General features: G+C 54.4%; 1 protein-coding gene across 1 annotated transcript in view; it reads left to right on the top strand.

The window, feature by feature from the left end:
* The window catches only part of LOC103166230 (tensin-1-like), a 199,331-nt gene that overhangs the window by 124,671 nt on the left and 48,615 nt on the right, over positions 1 to 26,045 (top strand). Inside the window, 1 exon segment of the mRNA XM_029063050.1 lies at positions 9,128 to 10,474. Coding sequence (XP_028918883.1) covers positions 9,128 to 10,474 — 1,347 coding nt within the window.

Here is a 26,045-nt window from a genome sequence, read left to right as displayed (position 1 = left end):
TCTTAATCCCCATTTTACAGATGAGGGAACTGAGGCACAGAGAAGTGAAATGACTTGCCCAAAGTCACACAGCTGACAAGTGGTGAAGCCAGGATTAATAATAATGTTGGTATTTGTTCAGTGCTTACTATGTGCAGAGCACTGTTCTAAGAGCTGGGGTAGATACAGAGTAATCGGGTTGTCCCATGGGAGGCTCATAGTTAATCCCCATTTTACAGATGAGATAAATGAGGCACAGAGAAGTTAAGTGACTTGCCCACAGTCACTCAGCTGACAAGTGGCAGAGCCGGGATTATTCATTCATTCAATAGTATTTATTGAGCGGTTACTATGTGCAGAGCACTGTACTAAGCGCTTGGAATGAACAAGTCAGCAACAGATAGAGACAGTCCCTGCCGTTTGATGGGTTTACAGTCTAATCGGGGGAGACGGACACATCCTCTGGCTCCCAATCCCGGGCTCCTGCCATTAAGCCACGCTGCTTCTGTATTTCCCCTACTTCCCAAGTCTTTGGTTTTGGACCTTCTCATCTGTGAGTCTCTGCGCTCTCTAGCCCTCCATCTCTGGGTCTCTGGGTCTTTGTCTCTGTCTCATCGCTCTCTCACCTTGCCACTCTCGTGGGTGTCTCTTTCCTCTGTCTTCTCATCTCTGCTCTCTTCCCATGGCAGAAGCAGCATGGTTAGTGGGGAGGGCACAGGCCTGGGAGTCAAAAGGCCATGGGTTCTAATCCTGGCTCCGCCACTTTCATTCAATTGTAGTTATAATAATAATAGTAGTTATTAAGTGCTTACTCCGTGCCAAGCACTGTGCTAAGCAGTGGAGCACTGATCTAAGAGTGCTTACTGCGTGCAGAGCACTGTACTAAGCGCTTGGAAAGTACAATTCAGCAATAAAGACAATCCTTGCCCACAGCGGGCTCACAGTCTAGAAGACACATGTCTGCTGTGTGACCTGGGCCAAGTCACTTCACTTTTCTGGGCCTCAGTTCCCTCATCTGGAAAATGGGGATGGAGACTGTGAACCCTACAGGGGACAGGGACTGTGTCCAACCCCATTTGCTTGTATCCACCCCAGCACTTAGTACAGTGCCTGGCACATAGTAAGTAATTTGACGGTGCTGATGCCTGACTAAACTTTTTTTGGTGTCTGTCTCCCCGCTTCTAGACTGTGAGCCCACTGTTGGGCAGGAATTATCTCTACCTGTTGCCGAATTGTACTTTCCAACCGCTTAGTACAGTGCTCTGCACACAGTAAGCACTCAATAAATACGATTAAATGAATGAATGAAAGTTCTTAAGAAATATCATTATTATTATTATTATCAGCATCCCCTTTCTCCCTCTGTTTCTGTCTCTTGCTGCCTCTGTCTCCATTCTTTTCTATCTCTGTTTCTCTGTCTTTCCCTGTCGCCGTTGGAAAACAATCCATTCTTCTCTTTCTCTCTCTGTCTCTGTTTCGCCCTGTGGCCCACGGTCACCAGCAGGCCACGGTAAAGCCGGGATTAGAACCCAGGTGTCCGGACTCCTGGATCCGGACTCTGAGATCCACTGATTTTTCAGTTGCTATTCTCCCTGTCCCCTCCCCCCACTCCTGAGCCCCCCGGCGAGGGGTGGGGGTCCGGGCCCACCTCTCCCCTGCCCTCCATGCCTATCTATGTGCATGCGCACACATACACACACTGTCATGTGTTTAATCGTATTTATTGAGCGCTGACTGTGTGCAGAGCACTGTACTAAGCACTTGGGAGAGTCCAGTAGAACGAGAAACAGACACATTCCTGACCCACAAGGAGCTCACAGTCTAGAGAGGGAGACAGACATTGATATGATGATGATGGTGATGGTATTTTTTAAGCACTTACTATGTGCCAAGCACCGTTCTGGTGCATACAAGGCCATCAGGTTGTCCCACGTGGGGTTCACGGTCTTCATCCCCATTTGACAGCTGAGGGAACTGAGGCCCAGAGAAGCGAAGTGACTGGGCCAAAGTCACACAGCTGACAAGTGGCGGAGCCGGGATTAGAACCCATGACCTCTGATTCCCAAGCCTGGGCTCTTTCCACTAAGCCACGCTGCTTCTGATATCAATACTTAAATCACACACACATACACACCCACCCCCCAAACACGAGCACACACCCAAACACACACACACACACACACACACACACCGACCAGAGCATGACTAACAAGGCCAATGGTGGGACCCCTGTTACCTATGCCGTGTTTTGTCTCTCACACACGAAGACACACGTACATATGAACACACACACACACACCTGAACACAAGCACACCCATGAACACACACACATACACACGGACCAGAGCATGACTAACAAGGCCAATGTGGGGCCCCTGATCCATTTGCAGTGTTCTCTCTCTCTCTCTCTCTCACAAACACACATATACATATGAAAACACGAACACACATAGACATATGAACACACACACACCCACGCGCACACACACACACAAAACCTCACACACACCCAGACTGGACCCAGCACTCACATGACTAAGAAGTTCAACGTGAGACCACAGTTCTGATTGCACTGTTTTCTCTCTGTCTCTCTCTCTCTCACACATGAACACACACATACATATGAGAAGCAGCGTGGCTCGGTGGAAAGAGCCCGGGCTTGGGAGTCAGAAGTCATGGGTTCGAATGCCGGCTCTGCCGCTTGTCAGCTGTGTGACTGTGGGCACTTCACTTCTCGGGGCCTAAGTTCCCTCATCTGGAAAATGGGGATGAAGACTGTGAGCCTCACGTGGGACAACCTGATTCCCTTGTATCTACCCCAGCGCTTAGAACAGTGCTCTGTACATAGTAAGCGCTTAACAAATACCAACATTATTATTATATGAACACACACACACACACCTGAACATGAGCACAAACATGAACACACACACACACAATCGCCCCCAAACCCCACCCCCCACACCCTTCCACCAGATCCCCCAGCTGGCCCAGAGCCGAGCTCTGAGGACCACGGCGTTTCTGGAGGCCACGGGCCACCCTGGCTGTCCTGGGCCCCGGCCGTCCTGCCTATAATGAGGATGCTACTTGGAAAGCAGCGTGAGAAGCAGCGTGGCTCAGTGAAAAGAGCCCGGGCTTGGGAATCAGAGGTCACGGGTTCTAATCCCGGCAAGTCTAATCTTTGAGCAAGTCACTTCATTTCTCTGGGCCTCAGTGACCTCATCTGTAAAATGGAGATGAAGACTGTGAGCCCCACGTGGGACAACTTGATTACCTAGTATCCCCCCAGTGCTTCCCCGAAGCCCGTCAAAGGGCAGGGACTGTCTCTTACTGATTTGTCCATTCCAAGCGCTTAGTCCAGTGCTCTGCACATAGTAATCGCTCAATAAATACTATTGAATGAATAGAACAGTGCTTGGCACATAGTAAGTGCTTACATTTTACCCTGCTCCTCAGAAATCTCCAGTGGTTGCCCGTACACCTCTGAATCGAGCAAAAACCCGTCACTATTGGCTTGATAAAGCCGACCATCCCCTGGCTCCCTCTTACCTCACCTCCCTTCCCTCCTTCTCCATCGCCGCCCGCACGCTCCGCTCCTCTGCCGCCGCTCACCTCTTCACGGGCCTCCTTCTCGTCTGCCCCGCCGTTGACCCCTGGCCCACATCCTGCCTCTGGCCTGGCACGCCCTCCCTCCTCAAATCTGCCAAACAATTACACTTCCCCCCTTCAAACCCCTACTGAAGGCGCACCTCCTCCCAGAGGCCTTCCCTGACTAAGCCCCCCATTTCCTCATCTCCCACTCCCTCCTGCGTCGCCCTGAATCGCTCCCTTTGCTCTTCCCCCACCTCCCAGCCCCTCACCACTTATGTCCGCCATGTCTGTCATTTGATGTATTTATATTGTTGTCTATCTCTCCCGTCAGTGAGCTCACTGGGGCAGGGAATGTCACGATTTATTGTTAATAATGATAATAATAATGTTGGTATTTGTTAAGCGCTTACTATGTGCAGCGCACTGTTCTAAGCGCTGAGGTAGATATAGGGTAATCAGGTTGGCCCACATGAGGCTCACAGTCTTAATCCCCATTTTACAGATGAGGGAACTGAGGCACAGAGAAGTGAAGTGCCCCACGTGGGACAACCTGATTCCCCGTGTCTAAGAGAAGCAGCGTGGCTCAGTGGAAAGAGCACGGGCTTGGGAGTCAGAGGTCATGGGTTCGAATCCTAGCTCTGCCACTTGTCAGCTGTGTGACTGTGGGCAAGTCACTTCACTTTTCAGTGCCTCAGTTACCTCATCTGGAAAATGGGGATGAAGACTGTGAGCCCCACGTGGGACAACCTGATTCCCCTGTGTCTACCCCAGCGCTTAGAACAGTGCTCTGCACATAGTAAGCGCTTAACAAATACCAACATTATTAAGTGACTTGTCCACAGTCACCCAGCTGCCAAGTGGCAGAGCTGGGATTTGAACCCATGACCTCTGACTCCCAAGCCCGGGCTTTTTCCACTGAGCCACGCTGCTTCTCTAATAATGATGATGATGGTATTTGTTCAGCGCTTACTATGTGCCGAGCCCTGTTCTAAGCCCTGGGGTAGTTATAAGGGATTCAGATCGTCCCACGTGGGGCTCACGGTCTCAATCCCCATTTTACAGATGAGGTGGCTGAGGTACAGAGACGGTAAGAGGCTCGCCCGAGCAGACAAGTGGCGCAGCGGGGATTAGAACTCACGTCCTCTGCCTCCCAAGCCCGGGCTCTCTCCGCTAAGCAGAGAAGCAGCATGTCTCAGTGGAAAGTGCCTGGGCTTCGGAGTCGGCGGTCATGGGTTCGACTCCTGACTCTGCCACTTCTCAGCTGTGTGACGGTGGGCGAGTCACTTAACTTCTCCGTGCCTCAGTTACCTCATCTGTAAAATGGGGATTAACTGTGAGCCTCACGTGGGACGACCCGATTACCCTGTATCTCCCCCGTCCCTTAGAACAGTGCTCTGCACATAGTAAGCGCTTAACAAATGCCAATATTATTATTATTAAGCGACGCTGCTTCCCCTGTTGTACTTTCCCAAGCGCTTAGTACAGTGCTCTGCCTACAGTAAGCACTTAAGGAGTACGATTGAATGAACGAATGAATGAATAAATGATTGAATGACTGAATAGGGGTCTTGGGGAAGATCCATCCCCCTCCCCTCTGCTCCATCCTAGGAGCCCCCTGGGCAGGGGAACCTCCCAAGGGCTCCCAGTCTACTCCCCTACCCGTCCTCCACCCCCGGACCCCGGGCCGGTGAGCCGCCAGCCCGCCGGTCTCCTCGCCCTGGGTCCCCAGGGCCCCGGGCTTGTCAGTCAGCGCCGTCCTAACGATCTTCATATCGACCTGTCATGGCTGCTTCCGTCTCAGCAAGCCTAATGAATTGTTATCCTTCCTGACCGGCGGCCCCGGGGACTCGGTTATCACGGAAGGGCCCGCTTCTGGAAGTCCAATAAAGAATACTAACAACGCTAATAATCGTCGGTATTTCCTAAGCGCTCACTAGGTGCCAGGTACTGTACTCAGCGCTGGGGTGGGTGCAAGCATATGAGGTGGGCTACAGTCCCTGTCCCACGCGGGGCTCACGGTCTCGATCCGCATTTGCCGGATGAGGGAACTGAGGCCCGGAGAATAATAATAATAACGATGATGGTATTTGTTAAGCGCTTACTGCGTGCCAAGCACTGTCCTAAGCGCCGGGGGAGATATAGGGTAATCAAGTTGTCCCACTTAGGGCTCACAGTCTTCATCCCCATTTTACAGATGAGGTCACTGAGGCACAGAGAAATGAAGTGGCGTGCCCAAGGTCATACAGCTGACAAGAGGCTTAGAACGCGTGACCTCCGACTCTCAAACCCGGGCTCTTTCCACTAAGCCATGCTGCTTCTCGAAGTGAAGTGACTTGTCCAAGGTCACACAGCAGAGAAGTGGCGGAGTCGGGATTAGAACCCAGGCCTTTCTGACTCCCAGGCCTGGGCTCTACCCACTAGACCATGCTGAGTGAATGAGAGTGTGTGTGTGTGTATGTGTGTGTGTGTGTGTGTGTGTGTGTGTTTGGACCTGTGTTTGTGACTGCCAGTGGAATGTGGGTGGGTGGGTGAGTGTTTGCTCTCCGGGTGTGAGGGAGAAGCAGCATGGCTCAGTGGAAAGAGCCTGGGCTTGGGAGTATGAGGTCATGGGTTCGAATCCTGGCTCTGCCACTTGTCAGCTGTGTGACTGTGGGCAAGTCACTTAACTTCTCTGTGCCTCAGTTACCTCATCTGTAAAATGGGAATTAACTGTGAGCCTCACATGGGACAGCCTGATGACCCTGTATCTCCCCCAGCGCTTAGAACAGTGCTCTGCATATAATAAGTGCTTAACAAATACCAACATTATTATTATTGTTATAGATAGAGCCTAGGCCAGGCAGTCAGAAGGTCATGGGTTCTAATCCCACTCCGCCACTCGTCTGCTGTGTGACTTTGGCGAAGTCACTTTGCTTCTCTAGCCTTAGTTCCCTCCTCTGGAAAATGGGGATGGAGACTGTGAACCCCATGTGGGACAGGGGCTGTGTCCTACCTGATGACCTTGTATGTCCCCTGGTGCTTAGTACAGTGCCTGGCACATGGGAAGCGCCTAACAAATACCATCATTATTAATTATTATTATTATTTATTCTTAGGCTTCAAGCCATGTTGCATTACTTCCTGTTTGGGTCCTTGGGGGTGGGGCGTGGCATTTTGGGGTGTGTGTGTGTGTGTGTGTGTGTGTGTGTGTGCAAGTGTCCCTGTTCTGGAGATAATAAATAATAATAGTGGTATTTGTTAAGCACTTACTATGTGCCAAGCACTGTTTTAAGCATCGGGGTAGATACCAGGTCATCAGTCCCTGTCCCACATGGGGTGCACATTCTTCATCCCCATTTTCCAGATGAGGGAACTGAGGCCCAGAGAAGTGAAGTGACTTGCCCTAGGTCACACAGCACACAGTGGGGGAGGCGGAATTAGAACCCACGACCTCTGACTCCCCGGCCCGGGCTCTTCCCACTAGGCCATGTCTGCTTACTGGTCCTGCTCCTGGCAGGTCCCGGCCCTGTGCTGGGGTGAGGGGGCTCATTCATTCGATGGTATTTATTGAGCGCTTACTATGTGAAGAGCACTGGACTAAGCGCTTGGAATGGACAACCGGGCAACAGATAGAGACCATCCCTGCCCAGTGACGGGCTCACGGTCTAAAGTGTGGGCCCTGGCCCGGCCCGCCACTCTCCATCACGGTGGTGGCGGCGACACTATGTACTGACCGCTCCGGCCCGGGGTGGGGGCTCCTCAGCCCCGCCCACAGGGGAATCACACCATTCCTGGCCCCACCTCTTCAGGCCCCTCCCACCTTCCGTTGTCCTTTAATGCCCTCCCTCCTCTCCTCAGCCAAACTACCTCTCTTCCCCTCTTCAAAACCCTACTGAGAGCTCACCTCCTCCGAGAGGCCTTCCCACACTGAGCTCCCCCTTCATCTCCCCTCACCTAATCCCCCTTCCCCCCTTTCCCTCTGCTCCTCCCCCTCTCCCTTCCCCTCCCCTCTGCACTGTGCTCATCTGCTCGTTTGTCTATATTTTTATTACCCTATCATTTTTGGTAATGAGATGTTCATCCCCTCGATTCTATTTATTGCTATTGTTCTTGTCTGTCTCCCCCGATTAGACCGTGAGCCCGTCAACGGGCAGGGACTGTCTCTATCTGTGGCCGAATTGTCCATTCCAAGCGCTTAGTACAGTGCTCTGCACCTAGTGAGCGCTCAATAAATATTATTGAATGAACCTCGCCCAGACCCGCCCACTGTCACGTCACTCACTGGCCACGCCCCCTACAGAGCCCACCCACCTCCCCTGTGCCCGCCCACCCAGGCCTCACCCACCGTCCTCAGCCCTGCCCACGGTTGCCCCCTCCTCTCTTCCCCTTCCTCCCCTGCCCCGCCTACAAGTATCTGTTATCTGTTGCCGAACTGTCCATTCCAAGCGCTTAGTACAGTGCTCCGCGCACAGTAAGCGCTCAATAAATACCACTGAATGAATGCCACACCATCAGAATAGTAATAATAATAACGTTGGTATCTGTTAAGCGCTTACTATGTGCCGAGCCCCGTTCTAAGCCCTGGGGTAGATACAGGGGAATCAGTTGTCCCACGTGAGGCGCCCAGTCTTCATCCCCATTTTACAGATGAGGGATCTGAGGCCCAGAAAAGTGAAGTGACTTGCCCACAGTCAAACAGCTGACAAGTGGTAGAGCCAGGTTTCGAACCCATGACCTCTGACTCCCAAGTCCGGACTCTTTCCACTGAGCCACGCTGCATCATAATAATAATGTTGGTATTTGTTAAGCGCTCACTATGGGCAGAGCACTGTTCATTCATTCAATAGTATTTATTGAGCGCTTACTATGTGCAGAGCACTGTACTGAGCGCTTGGAATGTACAAATCAGTAACAGATAAAGACGGTCCCTGCCCTTTGTCGGGCGGGGGTAGATACGGGGTAATCAGGTTGTCCCACGTGAGGCTCACAGTCTTTCGCCCCATTTTAATAATAATAATAATAATGTTGGTATTTGTTAAGCGCTTATTATGTGCCGAGCACTGTTCTAAGCGCTGGGGTAGACATAGGGGAATCAGGTTGTCCCACGTGGGGCTCACAGTCTTCATCCCCATTTTACAGATGAGGGAACTGAGGCCCAGAGGAGTTAAGTGACTCGCCCACAGTCACACAGCTGCCAAGTGGCAGAGCCGGGATTCGAACCCATGACCTCCGACTCCCAAGCCTGGGCTCTTTCCACTGAGCCACGCTGCATCGTGGCCCGGACCCCAAGACCCCGCCGCCGATACCCTCCGCACCCACACTGGCACCGCCCCACCCTCCCAGCCCCCCAATCTCCAGCCCCCCGTCCCCCCCGCCCCACCGCTCTCCAGCCCCCTTCCCCAGCCCCGCGCCCGTCGACGGCCACCCGGACCCGGGTCCCTCAGGGCGCGGGGGCCGAAGGGTCATCCCGCCGGCCCACCGGCTCTCCGTCCAGCTGACCGGCCTCTCTCTCTCTCTCCCCCCCATCCCTCCTCGTCTCCGTCTCCGCGCCCGTCTCCGGCGCCGACCGGCCGGCAGAGGCCTTGCCGGGCCACACCCAGGGTCCTCTTGACGGGAGCCTCTACGCCAAGGTGAAGAAGAAGGAGGACGGCCTGAACGGCGGCGGGGCCGGGGCGGGCGGCGGGGTCCGCCCGGCCCCCTCGGCCACCCCCGACCACGTGGAGCACACGCTGTCCGTCAGCAGCGACTCGGGCCACTCGACGGCCTCGACCCGGACGGACCGGACGGAGGAGGCCCCGGTGCCCCAGGGCGTCGCGGCCGGGCCCCCCGCCCGCCGCCCCGCGGCGCCCGCCATGCTGCCCGCCCCCGCCCGCCGCGTGGTGCCCGCCCAGGTCCACGTCAACGGGGACGACGCGCCGCCGGCCGAGCGGGAGACGGACATCCTGGACGACGACGACATCGACGACCGGCCGCCGCCCGGCCTCCTGACCAACGGGCTGGACGCCCCCGCCCTCGACGGCTCCGGCCTCCCGCGGGACGGCCCGGCCGCCGCCCTCCGGCCCGTCCGCCCCGCCTTCTCGGCCGGGGACGGCCGCGGGGAGGGCCCGGCCTCGCCGACCTCGCCCCCGCCCGGCCCGGCCTCGGGCGGGATGTACCGGTCCCGGTCCTGCCCGGACGCCGAGCCCCGCCTGCCCCCGGCCCCGGTCCGGGGCGGCAGCAGCCGCGAGGCCGTGCAGAGGGGGCTCGGCTCCTGGCAGCAGCAGCTGCAGCAACTGCAGCAGCCGCAGTGGGGGCAGTGGGCGCCGCCGCAGCCGCGGCCCTGGCAGGAGCAGCCGCCGCAGCAACCGCCGTGGCGGCAGCCGCCGCCTGTCCAACGGCAGTACCGGAGCCCCCCGGGCTCCGGCCCTCCGGTCGAGGCCCTCCATGAGAGGCGGCGGGCCTCGGGCGAGCCCGGCCCCCGGCCCGCGGCCCGGGCCCGCTCCCGCAGCCCGCCCGAGTGGGCGCGCGGGGCCTCGCGGCGGGAGATCGAGCAGTCCATCGAAGCGCTGGACGAGCTCATGTCGGACCTGGGCTCGGCCTCGGCCCGCTCCGCCGTGCCCAAGTCCCAGAGCGCCCCGGGGGCCTGGCCGGGGGCCTGGCCGGCGGCCGCCTCCTCCCCGGGGGCCTCCCGCCGGGCGCCCCCCGGGCCGGCGTCCCGCGGCTCCCCGGAGCGCGCCCCTCCGGGCCGCCCGCCCTCGCCCTACGACTTCCAGCCCCGGCCGGCCCCCGCCGGACAAGCCCGGGACCGCCACGGCCCCGTCGCCGCCTTCGGACCCCCGGCCGCCCTCCCCGGGCTCCCGCCGAAGGAAGCCCAGCCGGGCCCGCCTCGCCAGCCGGAGGAAGAGCCCCTGAACCTGGAGGGGCTGGTCGCCCACAGGGTGGCAGGTAGGCGCCCGTGGCGTGGGGGGGCTGCCTCAGTTTACCCCTCCTGATGAATGACCTGGAGCGAGAGGCAGGGAGAGCTGGCATCTTGCCAATGTGGGAAGCCCCTTCTCTTTGCCCCTCTGCCCGTTCCCTCTCCTCTCCCGGGCTCAGGGGGGCACGGCCCAGTAGCTAGAGCCCAGGGAGTCAAGGTCACGGGCTCTACAGCCAGCTCCGCCGCTCGTCTGCTCGCTGAGCCCGGGCAAGTCATTTTGCTTCTCTGAGCCTCAGTTCCCGCAACTGGAAAGTGGGGATGGAGGCCGGGAGCCCCACGTGGGACAGGGACTGCGTCCGACTCAATTTGCTTGTGTTCACTCCCGTGCTTAGTATAGTGCCTGGAACATAGTAAGCATTTAAAAAATACAATCATCATCATCATTATTATTATTTTGAGGCAGACTTTGCCCTTCAGGACTCCTGGGGCCTTCCGGAATGGAAGGGCAGAGAACTCCTGTGGTCAAGGATGGCACGTGGGTGTCCTGGGGGGTCTGGTTGAGGAGGCCCCTACCTAAGGATCACCAATCATTAATAATAATGATGATAGTAATTGTATTTGTTAAGCACTTACTATGTGCCAGACACTGTACTAAGCGTTGGACAACTCCATCCCCCCTGCTCCCGTCCCTCCCCACAGGGCATGGCGTGGCCTAGCGGCTAGAACCCGGGCCTGAGAGTCAGAAGGACCTGAGTTAGGGAGGCAGCGTGGCTCAGTGGAAAGAGCCCGGGCTTGGGAGTCAGAGGTCATGGGTTCGAATTCCGCCTCCACCACTTGTCATCTGTGTGACTGTGGGCAAGTCACTTAACGTCTCTGTGCCTCAGATACCTCATCTGTAAAATGGGGATGAAGACTGTGAGCCTCACATGGGACAACCAGATTACCCTGTATCTACCCCAGTGCTTAGAACAGTGCTCTGCACATAGTAAGCGCTTAACAAATGCCAACATTATTATGAATCCCGGCTCCACCACTTGTCTGCTCTGTGACCTTGGGCGAGTGACTTCACTTCTCCGGGTCTCAGTTCCCTCATCTGGAAAATGGGAATTAAGAATCTGATCTCCATCTGGGACGAGGACTGTGTCCAACCTGATTATCTCGTATTTACCCCAGTGCTTAGTACAGTTTCTGGCACATCGTAAGTGCTGAACAAATATCACAGTTTTTATTATTATCTTTATTACGTCCCCGGGCCCTTGGGCTGGAGGAATTCGAGGCAGGAGGACCAGATCTGCCATGGTGCCGGAAGGGCTCAGAAGCAGCATGGCATAATGGATAGATCCCGGGCCTGGGAGTCAGAAAGTCATGGGTTCTAATCCCGGCTCTTCCACCTGTCTTGTGATCTTGGGCAAATCCCATCACTTCTCTGGGCCTCAGTTCTCTCATCTGTAAAGTGAGGATTGAGACCGTGAGTCCAACGTGGGACAGGGACGGTGTCCAACCTGATTCGCCTGTATCCACCCCAGAGCTTAGTACAGTGCCTGGCACAAACTAAGTGCTTAACAAATACCAGAATTATATTATTATTATTATTATTAGGGTTGCCATGGACTGCGGGAACAGGGTTTTTTTGAAACAGAACGATTTGCCAGAAGAGCCGGGGGAGCAGGGTTCCAGCCTGACTGGATTTTGGAGGAAGGAGGTGCCCTTTTTGACTGTGAACTCCTTGTGGGCAGGCAATGTGTCTGTTTTTTGTTGTATTGGACGCTCCTCAGCGCTTAGTATGGTGCTCTGCACACAGTAAGCACCCAGTAAATACGATTGATTGAATGATGAATGGAGCGGAACGGCTGACACAGAGAAGAGCATAGAGCATAGAAAACCCGGAGCCGAGACCCTTCATACCTCAGCAGTCAGTGGTCTGGCTGGCCTGAGCTCCCAGCAGGCCTAGAGGGGGTGGGGTCGGGAGCAATAATAACAATAATAATAATAATAATAGTATTTGTTAAGCACTTACTTTGTGTCAAGCACTGTTCTGAGCACTGGGGTAGAAATAAGCTAATCAGGTTGGACACAGTCTCTGTCGCACATAGGCCTCATAGTTTTAATCCCCATTTTACAGATGAGGGAACTGGCCCTTAGAGTCTCGTAGAATAATAATAATAATTGTGGTATTTGTTAAGGGCTTTCTAAGTGCCAAGCACTGTACTAAGCACTGGGGGAGATATAAGCAAATCAGGTTGGACACAGTCCCCGACCCACGTGGGGCTCACAGCCTCAATCCCCATTTACCAGGTGAGGGAACTGAGGCCCAGAGAAGTGAAGTGAGTTGTCGAAGGTCACCCAGGAGGCAAGTGGCGGAGCCGGGGTTAGAACCCAGGTTCTTCTGCTTCCTAGGCCCGGGCTGTAGCCACTAGGCCGTGTCTGGGAAACAGGAAGAGGGTTCCACATCCCTTCAGCTGAGGGGGAACAGGAGGTGGTGACTCAATGGGGGGCGATTGCTACTGGGCCGGGGATGGCGGGGGCGGAGACCTGGGGACCCCCGCCCAGTATGTGACTCTGAGATTTCCCATTTTCCAGCCCTGGAAGCTGATGACATCACTTGCTGTCTGACCTCTGGCAGCCCATGGAGAGGGGCCGGGAAAGCGCTGGGGCAGGCAGGGCTCGTGAGCTGCTCATTGTGGGCAGGAAATATATCTGCTAACTCTGTCCCATTATACTCTCCCAAGCGCTTAGCACACAGTAAGCGCTCAATAAAGAGAAGCAGCGTGGCCTAGTAGAAGGAGCAGGACCTAGTGGCTAGAACCCAGGCATAGGAGTCAAAAGGACCTGGGTTCTAATCTCAGCTCTTCCGCTTGTCTGCTGTGTGACTTTGGGCAAGTGACTTCACTTCTCTGGGCCTCAGTTACCTCATCTGTAAAATGGGATTAAGACTGTGAGCCCCACATGGGACAGGGACTGGGTCCAACCTGATTACCTTGTATCTATCCCAGAGCGTAGAACAGTACTTGACACGTAGTATGTGCTTAACAAGTATCATCATCATCATTATTATTATTATTATTAAGGACCCTGGGCCTGGGAGTCAGAGCTCCTGGGTTTTAATCCCAGCTCCACCACTTGTCTGCTGTGTGACCTGTGTGACCAGTCACTTTTCTGGGCTTCAGTTCCCTCATCTGTAAATTGGGGATTAAGAGTGTGAGCCCCATGTGCGACAGGGACTCTGTCGAACCTGATTAACTTGTATTTACCCCAGCACTTTGAACAGCGCCTGGCACATAGTAAGTGCTTATGAAATACCATTTAAAAAAAAGGAATATTCATTCAGTGGTATTTATTGAGCGCTTACTGTATGCAAAGCAACGAATAAGCACTTGGGAGTGTAAAGTATATCAGTTCCGTTGATTGACTGATTGAGACTGCTGGGGCTGCTTGGAGCAGAACCCAGCATTCCCAAGAACTTGGATAACAGGCATCGGTAGTGTCAATATCAGTGAATAGAATTATAGACATATCCACATCATTAATAAGATAAATAGAATAATAAATATGTACATATATACACAAGTGCTTTGGGAGGGGAGGGGAGTAGAGCAGAGGGAGGGAGTCGGGGCGATGGGGGGAGGAGGAGCAGAGGAAAAGGGGGGCTCAGTGTGGGAAGGCCTCCTGGAGGAGGGGAGCTCTCAGTAGGGCTTTGAAGAGGGAAGAGAGTTAGTTTGGCAGATGTGAGGAGGGAGGGCATTCCGGGACAGAGGTAGGATGTGGGCCAGGGGTCCGGTGAGGAGGTTAGCGGCGGGAGAGGAGCGGAGTGTGTGGGCGGGCTGGGATGGAGAAGGAGAGAAGGGAGGTGAGGTGGGAGGGGGCGAGGGGGTGGAGAGCTTTGAAGCCAAGAGTGAGGAGTTTTTGTTTCGTGCGAAGATTGATAGGCAACCACTGGAGGTTTTTTGGGGGGGGCAGTGACATGCCCAGGGCATTTCTGTAGAAAGAAAATCCAGGCCACAGAGTGAAGTGTAGACTGAAATGGGGAGAGACAGGAGGATGGGAAATCAGAGAGGAGGCTGATGCAGTCATCCAGTGGGGTCAGGATGAGTGATTGTACTAACGCGGTAGCCGTTTGGATGGAGAGGAAAGGGCGGAACTTGGCGATGTTGTGAAGGTGAGACTGGCCGGTTTTGGTGACTGATTGGATGTGTGGGTGAAAGAGAGAGCGGAGTCGAGGATGACGCCAAGGTTGCGGGCTTGTGAGGCGGGAAGGATGGTAGTGCCGTCCACAGTGACGGGAAAGTCAGGGAGAGGACGGGATTTGGGAGGGAAGGTAAGGAGTTCGGTCTTGGACATTGTGAGTTTTAGGTGGCGGGTGGACAGCCAGGTGGAGATGTCCTGAAGGCAGGAGGAGATAATAATATTGGTATTTGTTAAGCGCTTACTAGGTGCAGAGCACTGTTCTAAGCGCTGGGGAAGATACAGGGTAATCAGGTCATCCCACGGGAGGCTCACAGTTAATCCCCATTTTACAGATGAGGTAACTGAGGCACAGAGAAGTTAAGTGACTTGCCCACAGTCACACGGCTGACGAGTGGCAGAGCTGGGAGTCGAACCTATGACCTCTGACTCTGAAGCTCAGGCTCTTTCCACTGATCCACGCTGGAGATGCGAGCCTGGAGGGAGGGAGAGAGAACAAGGGAGGAGATGGAGATTAGGGTGTCATCCACGTATGGATGATAGTTGAAGCTGTGGGAGTGAATGAGTTCACTAAGGGAGTGAGTGTAGATGGAGAACAGAAGGGGACCAAGAACTGAACCTTGAAGGTCCCCCACAGTTAGGGGTTGGGAGGAGGAGCCCACGGAGACTGAGAATGACCGGCCAGAGAGAGAAGAGGAGAACCAGGAGAGGACGGAGTCAGTGAAGCCAAGGTTGGCTAACGTGTTGCGGAGAAGGGGATGAATGTTGAATCGTCTCTGACTAAGCCCTCCTTTCTTCCTCTCCCGCTCCCTTCTGCGTCGCCCTGACTTGCTCCCATTCTTCATCCCCACCTCGCAGTCCCCGCACCACTTACGTCCATATCCGTCATTTATTCATTTCTACTCATGTCCGTCTCCCCTTCTAAACCGTAAGCTCGCTGTGGGCGGGGAATGTGTCTGTTTGACTATCCCAGGCACCTAGTCCGGTGCTTCGCTTATAGTAAGCCCTCGGTTAATACCATCGATGGATCGGTTCAATCCCAACTTTTTCTCTCTCTCCCCGTTGACCCCCCCAAGGTCAAGTCATCCCCCGTCATCTGCCACCTGACTTCCTCCAAGGCACTTTTCCGTCCGTGCCTTTCCACGCTAAGAAACACAGGGTTCTCCTGCACCTCCTCACCCTACTCCCGCCCCCTCTCACCCCTCCGTCCCAGCGTCCAGCCAATCGATCAGCTGTATTTATTGAACAGTTAAAAGCATCCGGGAGAGTACACTACAACAGAGTTCATTCATTCAATAATACTTATTGAGCACCTACTGTGTATGCAGAGCACTGTACGAAGCGCTTGAGAGGGTACATTTCAACAAGAAACAGACACATTCCCTGCCCACAAGGAGTTTCCAATCTAAGGGGGAGATGGATAGTGCTAGAAATAAATGAATTACAGTTATGGACATGAGTCCCGTGGGGCTGGGAGATGGGGAGGAAGGGGTCAGATCAAAGTATTCATTCAATAGTATTTACAGGGGTGACTCCTAAAGGAGTGGGAGATGAGGAAAAGTGGGACTTAGGGAAGGCTTCTCGGAGGAGATGGGCCTTCGATAAGGCTTTGATGGCGGGGAGAGTTGTTGTCTGGTGGATTTGAGGAGGGAGGGCGTTCCAGGCCAGAGGCGGGATGTGGGCGAGAGGTTGGCGGCGAGACAGACGAGATGGAGGCAGAGTGAGAAGGTTGGCATTAGAGGAGCGATGTGTGCGAGCACGGCTGAAGTAGGTGAGGTAGGAGGGGGCGAGGGGATTAATTGCTTTTAAAGTCGACGGTGAGGAGTGTCCGTTTGATGCGGAGGTTGACGGGCAACCCCTGCAGGGTCTCGAAGAGGGGAAACGTGGCTCGAAAGTTTTTGTAGAAAAATGATGCGGGCAGCAGAGTGAAGTATGGATTGGAGTGGGGAGAGACAGGAGGCTGGGAGGTCACCCAGAAGGCTGAGGCAGGGACTGTATCTGTTAGGTTGTTCTATTGTATTCTTGCAAGCAAGCTTAGTACAGTGCTCTGCACACAGTAAGCCCTCAATAAATACAGCTGACTGACTGACTGACAAGAGCTCAGATTAGACTGTGAGCCTGTCATTGGGCAGGGATTGTCTCTATCTGTGGCCGAATTGTACATTCCAAGAGCTTAGTACAGTGCTGTGCATATAGTAAGCGCTCAATAAATAGTATTGAATGAAAGAGCTCACGCTGTCAGAGGGGGAGGGACCTGGAGATTTTGAGCGATGAAAACCTAGAGCGAGTGTGGGCCCACTGCTTCGGAGCTGGGGTGTCTCTAGTTGTCTCCCCACCCCTCCCCAGCCCGGTGACAGGTCATGGGTTCTAATCCCGGCTCCTCCACTTGTCTGCTCTGCGACCCTCAGCAAGTGACTTCACTTGGCCGTGCCTCAGTTACCTCATCTGTAAAATGGAGATTGAGACTGTGAGCCTCACGGGAGACAGGGACTGTGTCCAACTTGATTTGCTGACATCCACCCAGGTGCTAAAGACAGTGCCTGGCACACAGTTAAGCGCCTAACAAATACCATAATATTATTGTTCCCTCAGTCATCATGCCCACTCCTAGCGATCAATCCATGGTATCCATTTTTCTACAAAAACGTTCATATCACGTCTCCCGCTCCTCAAGATCCTCCAGCGGTAGCCCATCCACCTCTGCATCAAACGGAAATTCCTCACCATCGGCTTTAAAGCCGTCCACCACCTCTCCCCCTCCTTCCTCACCTCGCTGCTCTCCTACACCAACCCGGCCCGTACACTCCGCTCTTCTAACGCCAACCTCCTCACTGTCCCTCCATCTCCTCTGTCTCGCCGCCGACCCCTCGCCGACATCCTGCCTCTGGCCCGGAACGTCCTCCCTCCTCATATCAGCCAGATAGTTGCTCTCCCCGGCTTCAAAGTCTTTTTGAAAGCCCACCTCCTCCAAGAGGCCTTCCCTGAATAATCTCTTCACGCTCAGTCCGATGTGTGTCGATAAAGCACCTGGCCGGAGACCCATTAAGCATTTTGCTCCTCATCCCAGCCCCACCGCACTCCTGTCCGCATCCTTCTACTTTACAACTTCTCCTCTCAGGAATTGGTTTGATTGTCTCCCTTCTCTAAGACAGTCAGATCCTTGTGGGCAGCAATCCTGCCTACCAACTCTGTTGTAGCTCACTCTCATTCATTCATTCCCTCGTATTTATTGAGCGCTTATCGGCTGCAGAGCACTGTACTAAGCGCTTGGAAAGTACAATTCGGCAACAGATAGAGACGATCCCTACCCAACGACGGGCTCACAGTCTAGAAGAGGGGAGACAGACAACAAAACAAAACGGGTAAAACTAAACAGGAATCAGTAGCATCAATATAAATAAATAGAATTATAGATATATATATACATCATTAATAAAATCAAATAGAATAGTAAATATGTACATATATGCACATATACTCTCATGTACATATATACATATATACTCTCCCAAGCACTTAGCACAGCTCTCTGCATGCAGCAGACTGTGAACTCTTTGAGGACGGAGATCATGTCTCCCAACTCCTTTGTCCTCTCCCAAGAGCTGAGCACAGTGCTCTGCGCACAGTAGACTGTGAACTCCTTGAGAGCAAGTATCATGTCTACCAACTCTAGTCCTCACCCAAGCGCTTAGCCCAGTTCTCGGCGCACAGTAAGCGCTCACTAAATACCACGGATTGATGGTCTGATGATGAGAGGGAGCCAGGTCAGAGGGCAAACGGGTCTCGGCAGGGGCGGCAGGGGGAGGAAGGCCCCCTCCGGCCCTGCCCCTGGCCCACCGGCCCCTCGGCCCCTCTCTCACGCCTGTTTTCTCTCCATCCTCCTCTGTGTCCGTCTGTCCCGTGTCTGTCCGATGTATGTCCGTTGGGCCCCCTCCGTGCCCTTCCGTCCCTCCGGCCGACCCATCTGGCTTTCCGGCCAGCCTACACTGCCCGACTCCGGGACCTCCAGACCCGCCGGGAAGGCCTACGTCCTCCTGGCCCAGCCCGCCAACACAGAACCTCCTCTTGTTCCGGTTGGTTTGGCTCTCCCTTCTTCCCCTCCCCCTTCTCCCTCTTTCCTTTTCTCTTTCCTTTTCTCTTTCCTTTTCTCTTTCCTTTTCTCTTTCCTTTTCTCTTTCCTTTTCTCTTTCCTTTTCTCTTTCCTCTCCTCTCCTCTCCTCTCCTCTCCTCTCCTCTCCTCTCCTCTCCTCTCCTCTCCTCTCCTCTCCTCTCCTCTCCTCTCCTCTCCTCTCCTCTCCTCCCCTCTCCTCTCCTCTCCTCTCCTCTCCTCGCCCCTGTCCCATCTCCAAACCCTTCCTCTCCCCTTCCCTCCTTTCCCCTCTTCTCCTTCTCCCTCCCCTCCCCTTCTCTTCTCTTCACTCCCTTCCCCTCCTCTTCCCTCCCCTCCTCTCCTCTCCTCTCCTCTCCTCTCCTCTCCTCTCCTCTCCTCCCCTCTCCTCCTCTCCTCTCCCTTTCCCTTCCCTCTCCTCCTCTTCTTCCCCTCCTCTCCTCTCCCTCTTCCCTCATCCTTCTTCCCCTCTCCTTCCTCTCTTCTCCCTCCTCCTGTCTTCCCCCCTCACATCTTTCATCTTCCCCTCCTCCCCCTTTCCCCTTTTCACTCCTTCCTTCTTTTCCTTGTCTCCTTTTCCCTCCTTTCTTCCCCGTCTTCTTCCCTTTAACTGTTCCCTCCTCCCTTCTCTCCTTCTTCTTTCCTTCCTCCTCCATCTCTCCACCCTCTCTTTCCGTTCTTTCCCCTCCCCCTTTCTTCCCTCTTTCTTTTCCCTCCTCCCTTCTCTTCCTTCTTCTTTTCTTCCTCCTCCCTCCCTCTCCCCATCTTCCCTTTCCATCACCCACCCGCTCCGACTCTCCGGCCTATCCCCGGATGCCTCTTTCCCTCGGCTTCGCCTGTCCTTCCCTCTCCCATATCCTCTCTTTATTTCCACCTCTTCTCCCCATCCCAGTCCTCGATTTCTCCTTCCTGTCTTCCCCTTCTCCTACCTTTCTCTCCTCCTCCCCTGCACGCATCATGGTGTGATTGTGTGGTTGTGTGCTGGCTTCTCCGGGCTGCATGGCCACTGGCTGAAGGATGGTACCTGAGCCCTGGGGGAGGGTCCAGTTTGTGAGAAGTGGGGTGTCCCCCTGCCTCCCCCCCATCCACCCCCAGTCCGGGCAAGGAAGCCTCCCCACCCCAATCCCCTCCCGGCAGTGTGGTCTAGTGGCTAGACCACAAGCCTAGTAATCAGAAGGACCTGGGTTCTAATCACCAGCTCTGCCACTTGTCTGCTGCATGACCTCAGGCAAGTCATTTCGCTCCTCTGGGCCTCAGTTCCTTCATCCGGAAGATGGGGATGAAGACCGTGAGCCCCAGCTGGGACAGGGACTGTGACCAATCCGATTCACTTAGTTCCACCCAGCGCTTAGAACAGTGCCTGGCATCTAGTAAGCCCTTAACACATACCACGATTGTGATTATTATTCATTCTGTGGTATTTATTGAGTGCTTACTGTGTGCAAAGCACTATACTAAGGGTACTGTACCCTCCTCACCCCGCAGCCATCACTTCTCTGCAATGATAGGGAGGGTCTCCCCTTTCCCTCCTCCAAGTACCCGCCTCCCCTTTTCCCGGCTCTGCCCCTTGTCAGCTGTGTGATTGTGGGCAAGTCACTTAACTTCTCTGTGCCTCATTTACGTCATCTGTAAAATGGGGATTAACTGTGAGCCTCACGTGGGACCACTTGATTACCCTGTATCTACCCCAGCGCTTAACATAGTAAGCGCTTAACAAATACCAACATTATTATTATTATTATTTTCCCCATCATACCCCCCTCCCCGGGACATCCCGCTCTTCATTACCCCTCTCTGGATGGATTCTCCAGCCCCTAGGCCGCCTCTCTTCCTCCTCGGTGCTCCTGGTGCTCCTCTCCTTGTGCCCCTGGTGCTCTTCCTTCCTGGTTGCACCTCGGTGAGGCCAGAAAAGTAGTGAACTCTGGGGAGGGGGGAACCACACTCCACCCTCAGAGAGGTTTGTGGAAGCAACGGGGCCCAGTGGCTAGAGCCTGGCCCTGGGAGTCAGAAGGACCTGGGTTCTAATCGCTGCCCTGCTGCTTGTCTGCTGTGGGATCTTGGGCTGCTCACTTTGCTTCTCTGGGCCTCAGTTCCCTCATCTGGCAAATGGGGATTGAGATCGTGAGCCCCACGTGGGACAGGGACTGTGTCCAACCCGATATGCTTGTATCCACCCTAGCGCTCAGTACAAGGCCTGGCACATAGGAAGTGCTTAACAAATACCACAGTTCTTATTATTAATGATTACTATCCACGCGTCCCTCCTCCACCGCTATGTGAAATTGAGCTGGGGCTGTGGGAAACGAGCTGTTGCCTGTGATGCAGGGTTGGGCACGGGTGTGGGGGGCGTCTGCAGGAGCCAGGGTGGGGAGGGTGGGGGGCGTTAGGCATCTGTCGGGGGCTGGGGGCATCTCTGGGGACGGGGGGGCATAGTAAGCAGTGTGGCCTAGTGGAAAGAGCCCAGGCCTGGGAATCAGAGGACGTGGGTTCAAATCCCAGCTCCGCCACTTGTCTGCTGCGTGACCTTGAGCAAGTCAGTTTACTTCTCCGGGCCTCAGTTCCCTCATCTGGAAAATGGGGATCAAGACTGGGAGGGCCACACGGGACAGGGACTGTGTCCAACCTGATTTGCTTGCATCTCCCCCAGTACTTACCACAGTGCCTGACACATAGCTTAACGAAAACCCCAGTTATTATTACTGTTTTTATTCTGGGCCAGCAGGCTGTGAACGGGCGCGGTCACCTCCTTCTCCAGGACCCCCGGCAGCCGGTCCTGCCCCTTGCCCTCCCCTGGGGCTTCTCCCCCGTTCCCCAGCGTCCCCAGCCCCGCCGCCGAGAGACCGACGGGCCTGGGAACGTCAAGGCCCAGCCCGGGGAGGGGAAGGGGCCAGTGGGTGATCAAGGACGGCATCCTGGAGGAGTTGGGCTGGAGCTGGGAAGCGAAGGATGTGGGACCTGTAGAGAGTGGGAAGGCCAGGGGCGGGTAGGCCCAGGAATGTTCCCGGTGGGAGAAGACGTGGGCGCGGGGCCGACAAGGGCCGGGGAGCAGAGCATGACGGGAGGCCCGGCCGAGGTTGACGTCACTGGGGGCTCGCTGCCAGCCCCCCGCCTCCGCTTTTCGGAGGGTCCCTGCTCTACCAGTGGTCGCAGGGGGGTGGGGAAGCGTTCATTCCTCCCTTCTCGGGGCTGGGGTGGGGGCCGCGAGAGGGGGCCACGTTCCAGGCCGGGTCTGATGGTCCGGCCTCTCCCGGCCTTCCCACTCCTCCGGGAAACAATGAGGCCTCTTTTTCCTTCCACCGCTGCCTCCTCACGCAGACCTGCCCCTCCTCATTCAGTTCATTCAATCGTATTTAATGAGCGCTCACTGTCCATTCATTCATTCAATTCATTCAATCGTATTTAATGAACGCTCACTGTCCATTCATTCATTCGATTCATTCAGTCGTATTTATCGAGCCTCACCGTGGGCAGAGCACCGTTCTAAGCGCTTGGAAAAGTACCCCACAACGATAAACGCTGACATTCCCTATCCGTGATGAACTTAGAGTCTAGAAGAGGGGAGAGACATGGGCAGAAATAAAGAAAATGACAGATGAGGATGTAAGTGCTGCAGGGCTGGGACCGGGTGGAAGAGAAGCAGCGTGGCTTAGTGGAAAGAGCACAGGGTTGGGAGTCAGAGGTCGTGGGTTCTAATCCCAGCTCTGCCACTCGTCAGCTGTGTGACTTTGGGCAAGTCCCTTCGCTTCTCCGTGCCTCGGTTACCTCAGTTGGAAAATGGGGATGAAGATTGTGAGCCTCACACGGGACAACCCGATAACTTTGTAACTACCCCAGTGCTTAGACCAGTGCTTGGCACACAGTAAGCACTTAACAAATACCATTAAAAATAAAATAGAAGCAACGTGGCTTAGTGGCAAGAACCCGGGCTTGGGAGTGAGAGGTCGTGGGTTCTAATCCCGGCCCCGCCCCTTGTCGGCTGTGTGACTCTGGGCAAGTCCCCTCACTTCTCTGTACCTCAGTTCCCTCCTCTGTACAATGGGGATGAAGACTACGAGCCCCCAGGGGGACAACCTGATGACTCTGTATCTCCCCCAGCGCTTAGAACAGTGGTTGGCACATAGTAAGCGCTTAAAAAAAAGTACCATCATTATTAAGAGCGAAGGGAGCCAGTCGATTCCTCTCCTTGAACCCGGGGCTGGAGCCAGACTGCAGCAGCCCGGGCCCTTCCCAAACGGGCGGGCTGCGTCATGATTATTCTTAGAAAATCAATGGGACCGTCTGTTCCTGCCGGGGGCTTCTGCCAGGAAACAATCACACGTCGCAGCAGCGGCAGCAAACCCTCCTTGCAGCTGCCACGCGCAGCATGGTGTAGCAGAGAGAGCCCGGGTCCGGGACTTCGGAAGGTTATGAGTTCTAATTCCTGGCTCCGCCCCTTGCCTGCTGTGTGACTTCGGGCCAGTCGCTTCCCCTCTCCGGGCCTCAGTGACCTCATCTGGAAAGCGGGGGTTGAGACTGAGCCCCGTGTGGGAAAGGGACCCTGTCCAATCCGATTTGCTTGCATCTACCCCAGCGCTTAGTACAGTGCCTGGCACATAGTCCTTAACAAATACCATAATTATTATTAGTTCAGTCGTCTTAAATACCATATTTATTATTAATTCATTCAATCATATTTATTGAGCGCTTACTGTGTGCAGGTCAAAGCACTAAGTGCCCGGGAGAGTCCCACAGACCAGTAAACAGCACATTCCCCACCCTCAATGAGCTTAATAATTATGGTATTTGTTAAGGACTTTGCGCCAGGCACTGTTCTAAACGCTGGGGTGGATCCAAGCAAATCAGGTTGGTCGCAGCCCCGTCCCACCTGGGGCTCGCAATCCCGGCTCCGCCACTTGTCAGGTGTGTGACTTTGGGCAAGTCGCTTAACTTCTCCGTGCCTCAGTTACCTCATCTGTCAAATGGGGATTGAGACTGTTAGCCCCGCGAGGGACAACCTGATTACCTTCTATCTTCCCCAGTGCTTAGAACAGTGCTTGGCACGTAGTAAGCACTTAACAAGTACAATCATTATTAGTATTATTATTATTATTAATTCCCATTTTTCCGATGAGGGAACGGAAGCCCAGAGAAGTGAAGGGACTTGCCCAAGATCACCCAGCAGGCAAGCGGCGGAGCCGGGATTAGAACCCACGTCCTCTGACTCCCAAGCCCGGGCTCTGGCCAGTAGGCCGTGTGGCTTCTCACAGGGCAAGTCACTTCACTTCTTGGTGCCTCAGTTACCTCATCTGTAAAATGGGGATGAAGACTGTGAGCCCCACGTGGGACAACCTGATTCCCCTGTGTCTACCCCAGCACATAGAACAGTGCTCGGCACATAGTAAGCGCTTAACAAATACCAATATTATTAGCCCAGCCCCTATGGATGGAGGAGGTGGAGGCCGAAGTGGGGGTCCGAGGTGGGGAGGGGAGGTGATGGGGTCCCGATTAGACTGTGATTGGGCAGGAATCATCTCTATCTGTTGCCGAATTGTGCATTCCAAGCGTTTAGTACAGTGCTCTGCGCATAGTAAGCGCTCAGTAAATACTATTGAATGAATGGGGGCGAGAAGCCCCTCCCCACCCTCTCCCCGGGGCCTCGCTGGGTGACCTTGAGGTTGTCAGAGCCTCAACAAAACCCAGCCTTGTTCCCTGTCACTGCTGCGACCGATGTAGCTACGGAGAGCATGGCGACACCCCCATCCCACCCCTCAAGGGACCCCCAAGAACGGGCCCCCCACCCCCCACTCCGGAATGTCTTGGGCTGGGTGGGCTCAGGTGGAAAGAACTCATCATCATAATAATAATCACAGTATTTAATGGGAAGCAGCGTGGCTCAGTGGAAAGAGTCCGGGCTTGGGAGTCAGAGGTAGTGGGTTCTAATCCTAGCTCCGCCACCTATGCGCAGTGTGACTTTGGGCAAGTCGCTTCACTTCTCTGGGCCTCTGTTACCTCATCTGGAAAGTGGGGATGAAGACTGAGAGCCCCACGTGGGACAACCTGATCACTTTGTATCTTCCCCCCAGCGCTTAGGACAGTCTTTGCACATAGTAAGCACTTAATAAATACCATCATTATTATTATTCTTCATTCAGTCGGATTTATTGAGCACTTACTGTTTATGGAACATTCATTCATTTCATTCAATCGTATTTATTGAGCGCTTACCGTGTGCGGAGCACTGTACTAAGTGCTTGGAAAGTGCAGTCGGGCAACAGATGCTCGACCACTTGTCAGCTTTGTGACTTTGGGCAAGTCACTTAACTTCTTGGTGCCTCAGTTACCTCATCTGTAAAATGGGGATTAAGACTGTGAGCCCCACGTGGGACAACCTGATTCCCCTGTGTCTACCCCAGCGTTTAGAACAGTGCTCGGCACATAGTAAGCGCTTAACAAATACCAACATTGTTATTATTATTATGGAGACAGTCCCCGCCCAACAATGGGCTCACAGTCTAGAATGATAATAATAATGATGGTATTTGTTAAGCGCTTACTATTTGTCGAGCACTGTTCTAAGCGCTGGGGTAGGAACAGGGTAATCAGTTTGTCCCATGTCGGGCTCACAGTCTTTATCCCCATTTTCCAGATGAGGGAATTGAGGCACAGAGAAGCGAACTGGCTTGCCCGAGGTCACACAGCACACAAGTGGCGGGGCTGGGATTAGAACCTGTGTCCTCTTACTCCCAAGCCCGGGCTCCTTCCACTGCTTCTAATGCTTCTCAGCGTTAGTATTTGTTAAGCGCTTAGTCTGTGCCAAGCACTGTACTAAACTCTGGCAAATAGGGTTGGACCCAGTCCCTGTCCCACGTGGGGCTCACATCTTAATCCCCATTTTACAGATGAGGTAACTGAGGCCCAGAGAAGTGAAGTGACTTTCCCAAGGCCACACGGCAGACTAGTGGCAGAGCCAGGATTAGAACCCAGGTCCTTCTGACTCCCAGGCCCAGGCTCTATCCACTCCAGGCCATGCTGCTTCCTCTAAAACAATATTTTGGGGATAATCTGGAGATTGCTCATTTTGGGCAGGGGAAGGATTTGTTCTAGTATACTCTCCCAAGTGCTTAGTGCAGTGCTCTGCATACGGTAACAGCTCAATAAATTTGCTAGATTGGGCAATATAATTAGGTGGGCTCCCGTCCCCGCCCCACGTGGGGTTCACAGTCTAGAAAGAAAGAGAACAGGTAGCACACCATCCGTTTCCAGGTGAGGAAACTGAGGCTCAGAGAGGTTACGGAGCAGCACGGTGGAGGGGAAAGAGCACCGAGGCTCAG

This window comes from Ornithorhynchus anatinus, chromosome 1 (genome assembly GCF_004115215.2).
Source record: "Ornithorhynchus anatinus isolate Pmale09 chromosome 1, mOrnAna1.pri.v4, whole genome shotgun sequence".
In the NCBI taxonomy this organism is placed as follows: Eukaryota; Metazoa; Chordata; class Mammalia; order Monotremata; family Ornithorhynchidae; genus Ornithorhynchus; species Ornithorhynchus anatinus.
Note: the sequence above shows the minus strand (reverse complement) of the source record. Positions and strands in the feature narration are given on the sequence as shown.